General features: G+C 40.9%; 1 protein-coding gene across 1 annotated transcript; it reads left to right on the top strand.

Moving 5' to 3' along the window:
- The first annotated feature begins 438 nt into the window (after positions 1-438).
- Positions 439-10,473, top strand: GGCT (gamma-glutamylcyclotransferase). Its single transcript, XM_005901397.3, has 4 exons — positions 439-788; positions 7,061-7,206; positions 8,091-8,226; positions 9,317-10,473. Exons 1-4 carry the CDS (start codon positions 648-650, stop codon positions 9,458-9,460), a joined length of 567 nt encoding a protein of 188 aa, XP_005901459.2. The 5' UTR covers positions 439-647; the 3' UTR covers positions 9,461-10,473.

Raw genomic sequence — 10,473 nt, 5'->3', positions numbered from 1 at the left:
CCACTAAGCCCCCTGATCAGGGCTAGGGTGCAGGAACCAGCTAGTGGTGTGAACAGACCCCCTCCTCATTCCTCCAAACCCAAAGGGCGGGACCGGGCGAGCTGCCGGCAGGGGGACCGTTTGGTACATGGTCCGAGACGCTGTTTCACTTTAAATGGATCCCAAAGCTCCCTAAAGAGTACACACTGTCAGAGAACCACGCACGTTTTACCCAAATTGGAGAAAATCCGGCTGGGACCTGTGAGCTGCTAGAGCTCAGCAGAGGACCCGCCCCCGCATAGAGCCCCGCCCACCCGCCATTCAGAGAGAGTGTTGAACAGGGGGCGGGACAAATTAGGAGCAGGTCCAATGAGGAATCAGCCCCCGGTCAACTCAGGACCGAATATTACAAAGTCCGAGTTGCTAGCCTAGAGGAGGCGGTGAGTTGGCCAATCAGAGCGAGTAACTCACAGCGTTGGGTACTGGCAGCCAGTCAGAAGAGTGCTCGCAGGTGACTCGCCGGCCCCAGCTTCCCGCCTTTCCCGTAACCTCTAAATCGGGGGCCCGGTGGTTCCTGGGTTAAGTTCTTCCGCCACGGAGCTGTATTTCTCGTCCTCTCTTTACGCTTGTACTACGGATCCCAGGCCTGTGCAGGCGTCTGGTGGGACATGGCGAACTTCGGCTGCGAGGACCTCCGGAGTCAGGATGGGGAGAGTTTTCTCTACTTTGCCTATGGCAGCAACCTGCTGACGGAGCGGATCCACCTCCGAAACCCCTCCGCCGTGTTCTACAGCGTAGCCCGCTTGCAGGTCAGTGCTCTCCGCCTGGCCCCCGAGATGTCCTCTGCCCTCTCTGCAGACAAAGGGGGCAGGATTTTGAGAACTCACTTTCTCAGGGCCGCTTGTCGTCAGCATTGGTCTGGGAATGCAGCTCTCTCTGCTCAAAGTACATCAGGGTTCCCTGCACGACCCTTCCCCCACGGGTCCCTCTCGCCCTCTCTCAGCCCTCTGCTTGATCCTGGCTGTGATGTGCTACTCTGGCTCCTGTGCCTCCCAGGCTGCCCTGAGCTCGCCCTCCTGACGTTCCCACCAGCTGCTCATTCTGCCCAGCTCCCGATGCCTCTCCCTTGGCCACTGACTTAGGGACATCATCACAGAATCCACTCGGTTGGTCCCTCTGAGAAGTCTTCTCTGACCCAAGCCAAGGAATCAGTTGCTTTCTGTTCTACCTTTGCTCCAGGACTTGTCACCTAGTTTTGTAAAAATCCGTTTACCAACCTTTTGCTCTCGACCTGAGGGGTCCTGCAAGCTGGGGCTATGTCTCATTCATAGTAAGGGCTGTGCTCACTTAAGTCTAATGGCTAGATGAACCTTCACTTGCCTTGGTAAGAATCATAGCTCTTAGTACATTTATTCATTTAGTTCATATTCTTCCAGCACTTACCTGGAGATACAAAGACGACTGAGTAAAGCTAGCTGCTTTCAGGACCTCCCGATCTGTAGGAGAGACAGGCAAACAAATTACCTACAGAGCCTTTTGACACTGTTGGACCAGACAGACATGGTCTCTGCTATCATTGGTCGGGTTCTTAGTTGCAAGCAACAGAAGTAGCTGATTTAAGCAGAAAAAGAATGTGTTGAAAGGCTGTTGAACAGCTCACAGAATGACCAGGAAGGTAGGACCACAGAACTGACAAAACAGGCAGGCATAGAAGGGAAGCTATAAAATAGCCAGTATCGCAGATGGAAACAGCCCGGGAGGCCACTGTTGACTCACCCTTGAGCTTGGTAAACACGGACATTGTATCATGCATCACCCATTCTGGACACTGCCTCTACTGTCACTGTATCTGGAAGCTCCTGAAACCCAAATACAGTTCCCACCCGCAGAGTGGAGTTTCTGCTCCCCTGTGTCACTGACTTCTAATTCAAAACCCTAGGTGGGTGTCCTAGGCTAAATCTTGGCCATATGCCCATGCCCTGACTCCAAGCAAAGCTAGGAGAACCAGTCTCTGGCATTTGAAACTTCAAAAACAGGAGTTGGGCTCTGAGCACTATCTACCCATCAAACTCATACGATAGGGAATTCCCCAAACATGGTAAAAAAACTTAGATGTTTATAGTTGGGATGCAGTAAAGAACTATCTAACAAATGATTATTCAGTCACAGGTATGGTCAGTCTTAAAAGGAGATGAATCGTACCTTGCTCTCAGTTTTGCTCTGAACCTAAAACTGCTCTGAAAAGAGTGGGAAAAAAAAATTGTTTTAAGGAAGCATTGAAGGTGCTATGGGAGTATGTGACTTAGGGATCTGACCTAACTGGGATGTTCAGTAAAGCCATACCTGAAAGTGTAACTTAAGCTGAAATCTGAATGACTGGTGAGGGGAGAAGCAAATGGAACAGCAGGGACAAAAGATTTCAGGAGAGAAAACAGCTGGGTCTTCTAGCTAGTGTGGCTAGAATTTAATGTGTAAGGAGGATATGGCATGAAGCGTAGAGAGGCAGGGAAGGGCCACATGTTACAGGACCCCAGAGGCCAATGAAGACTTGGATCTTTATCTTGAGAGCAACAGTGAGAAGACCTCTGCCAAATTTAAGCAAACGAAATATCAGGTTTACATCTTTGAAAGCTTATTCTGGTTGCTGTGGAAAGTACTTTGGAGGGTGGGGGCAACCTACCAACAGGGCTTTTGGAAGTGGATGTGGGAGCGCAGTTAGAAAGCTTTTGTAGCGGTCACTTACTGAAGCTAATGGTACCTTGGAGTGGTAGCCAGGACAGGTAGATGGTTTTGGGGGGTGTTGAGGAGAGAACACTGTTAGGCTTTGGTGATTGATTGTGAACTGAAGAGTAGATAATGGTTTTTGATGCAACAGAGTGGATGATAGTGATATTTGTTAAAGAGAAAAAAAAAGAGGATCAGTTTGGGAGGGAACATCAAGCTCAGTTTGGGCATACAGTTGGCCCTTAAACAATGCCAGGGTTAGTGGTTGCCACCCTTTGCTGAGCCGAAAATCAGAGAACTGCCATCTCTGCCTCAAAAACAGAGGAATGGATAAATGACTCACCCAAGGGCAGGAAGTTGAAGAGGTTTGGATAGAATCAGGATTTAGACCCTAGTTCCTTTGACACATATTCTCTATTTCAGTCTCTAATCGAACACAAACTTTCCCCCATACTTCGTTACTTTGATGATCTGAAAATTGAAAAAAATTCACAGATAAGTAGACCTGTGCAGTTCAAACCCATGTTGTTCAAGGGTCAGCTGTACTGAGTTTGAGATGCTTGTTGTATACCCAAGTGAGCAGAAAAATATTAGTGAACATTAATGAAGTACTTGGGCTTCCCTGGTAGCTCAGCTGGTAAAGAATCTGCCTGCAATGCAGGGGACTGCAATGCAGTTCGATTCCTGGGTGAGGAAGATCCCCTTGAGACAGATTAGGCTATCCAATCCAGTATTCTCAGGCTTCCCTGGTGGCTCAGTCACTAAAGAATCTGTCTGAGTGCAGGAGACCTGGGTTCGATCCCTGGGTTGGGAAGATCCCCTGGAGAAGGACATGGCAAGCCACTCTAGTATTCTTGCCTGTGAAATCCTAGACAGAGAAGCCTGGTGGGCTGCAATCCTTGGGGTTGCAAAGAGTCAGACACGACTGAGTGACTAAGCACAACACAGCACATGAAGTACTTACTATGTTCTAAGCACTTTCAAAGTCAAGAGAGAGACCTGAGCTGGATAAAAGACAGTTGGAATATTGGATGGTATTTGAAGCCATTGGAGGGTATGATTTTGTCTTGAGCAAACTGCTGAGAAAAGGGCCTAAACTGAGACTTTTAGAAACTCCAGCATTTAAAAACTAGATAGTGGAGGAGGAGTTGGTAAAGGGAATTGAGATCAAGAAACAGCTGAAAGGAAAGGAGGCAGATCAAGACAGTGTGGATAACTATGTCAGAAACATCTGAGAAGTGGAGCAAGATGAGGAATGAAAATTGTCTGTGGGATTTAAAAGTATATCAGTTCAGTTCAGTTCAGTCACTCAGTCGTGTCCGACTCTTTTCGACTCCATGGACTGCAGCACACCAGGCCTCCCTGTCCATCACCAACTTCCGGAGCTTACTCAAACTCATGTCCATTGAGTGGGTGATACCATCCAACAGTCTCATCCTCTGTTGTCCCCTTCTCCTCCCACCTTCAATCTTTCCCAGCATCAGGTCTTTTCAAATGAGTCAGTTCTTTGCATCAGGTGGCCAAAGTATTGATGTTCAGCTTCAACATCAGTCCTTCTGATGAATATTCAGGACTAATTTCCATTAGGATGGACTGGTTGGATCTCCTTGCTGTCCAAGGACTCTCAAGAGTCTTCCCCAACACCACATTTCAAAAGCATCAATTCTTTGGCGCTCAGCTTTCTTTCTAGTCCAACTCTCACATCCATAGATGACTACTGGAAAAACCATAGCCTTGACTAGACAGACCTTTGTTGGCAAAGTGATGGCTCTGCCTTTTAATATGCTGTCAGAGTTGACTCATTGGAAAAGACCCTGATGTGCTAGGAGGGATTGGGGGCAGGAGGAGAAGGGGACGACAGAGGATGAGATGGCTGGATGGCATCACCGACTCGATGGACATGAGTTTGAGTGAACTCCGAGAGTTGGTGATGGACAGGGAGGCCTGGCGTGCTGCGATTCATGGGGTCACAAAGAGTTGGACACGACTGAGTGACTGAATTGAACTGAACTAGGTTGGTCATAACTTTTTTTCCAAGATGTAAGCGTCTTTTAATTTCATGGCTGCAGTCACCATCTGCAGTAATTTTGGAGTCCCCCAAAATAAAGTCAGCCACCGTTCCCACTGTTTCCCCATCCATTTGCCATGAAGTGATGGGACCAGATGCCATGATCTTTGTTTTCTGAATGTTAAGCTTTAAGCCAACTTTTTCACTGTCTTCGTTTAGTTTCATCAAGGCTCTTTAGTTCTTCTTCGCTTTCTGCTATAAGGGTGGTGTCATCTGTATATCTGAGGTTATTGATATTTCTCCCGGCAATCTTGATTCCAGCTTGTGCTTCATCCAGCCTAGTGTTTCTCATGATGTACTCTGCATATAAGTTAAATAAGCAAAAAAAAAAAAAGTTAAATAACCAGGGTTACAATATACAGCCTTGATGTACACCTTTCCTGATTTGGAACCAGTCTGTTGTTCTTTATCTAGTTCTGACAGTTGCTTCCTGACTTGCATACAGATTTTTCAAGAGGCAGGTCAGGTGGTCTGATATTCCCATCTCTTTAAGAATTTTCCACAGTTTGTGGTAATTCACACAAAGACTTTGGCATAATCAATAAAGCAGAAATAGATGTTTTTCTGGAACTCTCTTGCTTTTTTGATCATCCAGTGGATGTTGGCAATTTGATCTCTGGTTCCTCTGCCTTTTCTAAAACCAGCTTGAACATCTGGAAGTTCATGGTTCACGTGCTGTTGAAGCCAGGCTTGGAGAATTTTGAGCATTACTTTACTGGCGTGTGAGATGAGTACAATTGTGTGGTAGTTTGAACATTCTTTGGCATTGCCTTTCTTTGGGATTGGAATGAAAACTGACCGTTTCCAGTTCTGTGGCCACTGCTGAGTTTCCCAAATTTGCTGGCATATTGAGCGCAGCACTTTCACAGCATCATCTTTCAGGATTTGGAATAGCTCAACTGGAGTTCTGTCACCTGCACTAGCTTTGTTCGTAGTGATGCTTCCTAAGGCCCACTTGATTTCTCATTCCAGGATATCTGGCTCTAGGTGAGTGATCACACCATTGTAATTATCTGGGTCATGAAGATCTTTTTTGTATAGACAGGTCCTAGTGTGGTTGTATCTTTTATCAGATCTCCTGATGTCTTGCCAAGGATACCTGGTGTTAGAACATCTAATATACCAATCAAAGGTACTGGTCACTCAAACCAACCTTTTTAATGAAATTCTAAAGGTTTTTAAGAAAATAAAGGTAACAGATAAAGTATAAACTTTAGATTTATTATCTAATCCAACTTTTTTTTTTATCATTAGGAAACTAAACTCTGAAAAAATGGAAAGAAATCTTCCTAGACTAAACAGCTGAGTAAAGATTATTAATCTCCCTCATTCTGTCCTTTGATTGCTCATCTCTGTGAGGGAAGAAACTAACAGCTTGAAACCTTGACTCCATTACTTTAGTTGTGAGACCTTAGGCAAGTTGCTTAATCTTTTTGAGCCACCATTCTTCTTTCTGTTAAATGTGTATAAAAAGTTGTTGACAGGATTTTGAAAAGTCCGTATGAAGCCCATAGCAGTGTACAGAACCCAGTAGTTGTTAGCTGCTCTTATGATTATTATAGATATGTTAATATAATTCATGAATATTAAAATTTATAAGTATACAAATCACCCTCAAATGACAGCTCCCTTAGGGCAAAAAAATAAGCTAATAGGATACTCTTAACATACATGAAAGTAGAAATAATGTTATAACCCTTATGCAGCCATCACCCAGCTTCAACAATTTGTACAGTATGATTATTGTTGTTTAGTTACTGAGTTGTGTCTGATTCTTTTGCAACCACCAGACTCCTCTGTCCATGGGATTTCCCAGGCAAGAATACTGGAGTGGGTTGCCATTTCCTTCTCCAGGGAATCTTCCTGAGACCCAGGGATCAAACCCTCATCTCCTGCGTTGCAGGCAGATTCTTTACCACTGAGCCACCAGGGAAGCCCACACTATGATTGCCTCTAAGTTAAAATTTATGTGTAAGTAAGTGGATTGGGAAGCAGTTTTCAAAAATAAAGATAGCTGTGTTAAGGCATCAGGATTATGGGATTTATTGTCCCCCTTAACCTCTTATTTATGGTAAGATACATGTACATATTCAGTATACAGTTTATTTTTAAGAAAAATATAGTCCTTGAAATCTGGGTCCTTGGTTGTTTATCTTTGTGTTTTTTATAGAAGGAACTCAAAACTTATGTTTTAATTACATGGTGTCGAAGGTAAATCTGCTTTTATTTTGAAAACGGAAATTTTGGTTCATGTGGATATTGATCATATCACTTTGGTTTCCTTTGTAGGATTTTAAACTTGACTTTGGCAATCCCCAAGGCAAAACAAGTGAAACTTGGCATGGAGGTATAGCCACCATTTTTGAAAGTCCTGGCGATGAAGTATGGGGAGTAGTATGGAAAATGAACAAAAGCAATTTAAGTTCTCTGGATAAGTAGGTGGCTTCTAATTATAAGTTAAATCATTACTAATTTAGAAGGTGGATCATATGCAAGAATGTGTGTGTATATATATGGACATATTCTTTACACTTGAGAGTTAACCTAAAAGGTATAATGTTAATTTCCTAAAAAGAAAAGCCTAGAAGGGTTACACACTCTAAGATTTGGGGAGACTTTTGTAATCTCTTCTATGATTGATGGAAGTACTTTTTTCTATTTGTTTTTTTAATAAAAATATCTTTGTAGTTTCATATTGTGAGAAAGCATGAAGATTTTTGTAATTATTACATACTTTTACTGATTTCAAAAACAACTCAGTTTTTATAACAGTCAGATTTTTAAAAAATTCTTTAAGGTAGCAGTTGAATCAGTAAAAAAGTGATAATAACTTGTAAAAACTTCAAAACATATTAGAAATGCTTTGATGCTTTTTAGAACTCAAGAGTTGTGTGGCAGAGCATTTAATACAAAGATAGTTGACAGAAAAGAGTAGGATTTGAGAAGAGCAAACATCTGACATGCTTACCATTTTACTTCACTTGCAAACAGAAATGAGCTGTCCTGTCTACTTTTGCAAGATGGATATTCTCTTGTCAGAACATATAGTCCAGTTTTCGTAGATAGAGAGCAATGTTTCAGGGTTATAAAGCTTGCAATAACTAAAGATCTGTTAGAAGTATACCCAGTAATAGTAAGTCTCCAGCTTTCTAATTGAAATGCTAAGCTTACTTTTGATGTGGTGGTATTTATAGTATGTTCTACTCTATCCCCAAATACATAGAGAACACATACATCCATAAATAGTTAAAAATTTTAATCCAGTAAACTAACTTGGCTTAGTCAATGTATGATTAAAATGTGGCTGTTCTGATTCCAGGCAAGAAGGGGTTAAAAGTGGAATGTATGTCCCAATAGAAGTTACTGTTTCAACTCAAGAAGGAAAAGAAATAACCTGTCGAAGTTATCAGATGACAAATTATGAGAGTGTTCCCCCATCACCCCAGTATAAAAAGGTATCCTTTTTCACTTACAAAGACTTTTGGTGATTCCTTGTTAATTTTCACAGAGTTAAATGACAGAATATCTTATTTTTAAAAGGCTTTGTGTTTTAAATTCTGTATGAACAATTCATTTCAATCAATATGTTTTTAATATAAAAATGATAGTTATTTACTGAATAAACGTTCCAATTTATTTGCAATGATAGAACTATGTCCCTAAAACTTTGTTTATTAAAAAAAAACTCAGAAATGTACTTGAGTCATAATCCTAGGCATATTTTTCTTTAAAAACATGTATGGTGTATTTTTTATAGTTATTCTATACCTATGCTTTTTAATCATTTTTTTCTTCTCCACAAAATAGTATTTCATAAACCCCAAGATTCATTTTTACAGGGCAAAAATATATTTCCTACTGTTGAAATGTTTTCCATTTCTAGATGGAGGGATAAGTCATGCCCCTTTCAAAATCAGGGACACCTTTCCAGCATGCATGCACAGGAAAAGAATTAAGGATAGAGAGGCTGACATCCCTCTTCAGAAACCCAAACTTAGGTACTTATTGGCAGGTCCAATCAGGACATGATACTTGGAGAAGGTGACCCAGTTCCTGGGCCTAATCTGGAATTTTCTAGAATGGAGCCTAGAGGAATTAGCTGGTGTGGATCTGGGGAGTACCATTGAATACACTTGCTGTTTATTCCCCCATGTGTAATTCAGAGGTAGAGTAGACTCCAGGATTCAACTAAAAACTGCTCCCTATAAACTTTAAATTTCTTTGAAGAATGGTGTTTGTTTCTTAAAAAATTTTGTTCGTTTCATGCAAATTCTATACAATGTTTTATATTAAAAATATTTTAAACCATAGTATTGAGTACAGTTGCTATCACATAGGGATGGATTGTGTGGCTATGAAAACTCCCTGTACATTCATGCTTATCATGGGAGGAATCACTCTTCATTTTGTTCTACAATTGTTTATTCTAGAGTTATCTGAAAGCTAATATTTCATACTTTGATACTACAAATAAACTGTGGTATACTAAACTGAATTATGTTCCTAACTAAAAGAGGGTTTTGTTGTTGTTTAACCATTTTCTAGGTCATTTGCATGGGTGCAAAAGAGAATGGTTTGCCCCTGGAGTACCAAAAGAAGTTAAATTCAGTAGAACCAAATGACTACAAAGGAAAGGTCTCAGAAGAAATCGAAGACATTATCAAAAAGGGGGAAGCAAAGACTCATTAGAACTTAATGGAATATATCTACATATATTTTCTCTATATGCTAATACCTTTTTAACATTTAGAACAGGGATCTGGGATGTATCTCTGTAATATATTTCAACAGTGTTCTGGAGGGTTATTTCACTTGGGTGCTTCCTTGTTTTCAGACTGTAAAAAGACCGAGATAGGAGTTAGACAGTTGAAAGAGGGGATGTGAGAGGTGTTGGAATGCATGACAGTTAGGTGTGAGTACTCTGTGAACCCTTAAAGTTATTTTATTGAGTTTATCTGAAGTGTATTTTTGCTCTGTGACTGAAGATAAATTTGCAACTTAATGATGGTGCTGGTAAATCACTCTGCTCTGGGATTTTTTAAAATCAGCTTAATAAGAGCAAGCAAACTGAAGAGACAATTGATTGTAAAATTTTAAAATTATTTTAAAACTATTTAAAATTTTTTAAATTATTTTAAAATTTAAAAGATGGCATAATGTTCTTAGAGGAATAAATGTATTTGTGGTTTAACCTGTATTCTCTGCAAAAATACTACATTTCATTTATGAGAAAGACTCACATTATCACATATACTGGGTCTGGTCTTGGCCATATCCAGTCTATACTAAAGGATTATTGCACAGACTCTGGAACCAGTATATTAGGGATCGGCTGTCAGTTCCACCACTTTCTACCTGGGAAACTTTGGGTTATTTGACTCAACTTCCTCAGCTTCCTCACCTGCAGACTGAGGACAGCCAAATATCTATGTCTTAGGATCATTTTGAGGGGTATATGTATAAGCTTGGAACACAGCCTGGCATATAATAAGTATTAGTAATCATTATTCTTATTGAAGGTTGAAGTTTGTACTGACCCATCTTTAAAACAGGATTTTAAAGTAGAAGAGTCAAGATCATGAGGAAAAGTATTTCTTGGAAGCTAAAATTTGATTTCTTGGCTTATTAAGAAATGGTCACCTTCTTAAATTTATCTACTGAATAAATGGAAGAAAGTCATGAATAAAACAACACTGGTTATC

This window comes from Bos mutus, chromosome 4 (assembly GCF_027580195.1).
Source record: "Bos mutus isolate GX-2022 chromosome 4, NWIPB_WYAK_1.1, whole genome shotgun sequence".
NCBI classification, from domain to species: Eukaryota; Metazoa; Chordata; class Mammalia; order Artiodactyla; family Bovidae; genus Bos; species Bos mutus.
This window is presented reverse-complemented; position numbering and strand designations above follow the sequence as displayed.

Excerpts from the sequence above, each read along its gene's own strand:
- GGCT (XM_005901397.3), top strand. The coding sequence starts at position 648 with ATGGCGAACTTCGGCTGCGAGGACCTCCGGAGTCAGGATGGGGAGAGT. Across the intron at positions 7,207-8,090 it reads AATTTAAGTTCTCTGGATAA|GCAAGAAGGGGTTAAAAGTG; the intron begins GTAGGTGGCTTC and ends TTCTGATTCCAG. Across the intron at positions 8,227-9,316 it reads CATCACCCCAGTATAAAAAG|GTCATTTGCATGGGTGCAAA; the intron begins GTATCCTTTTTC and ends ACCATTTTCTAG.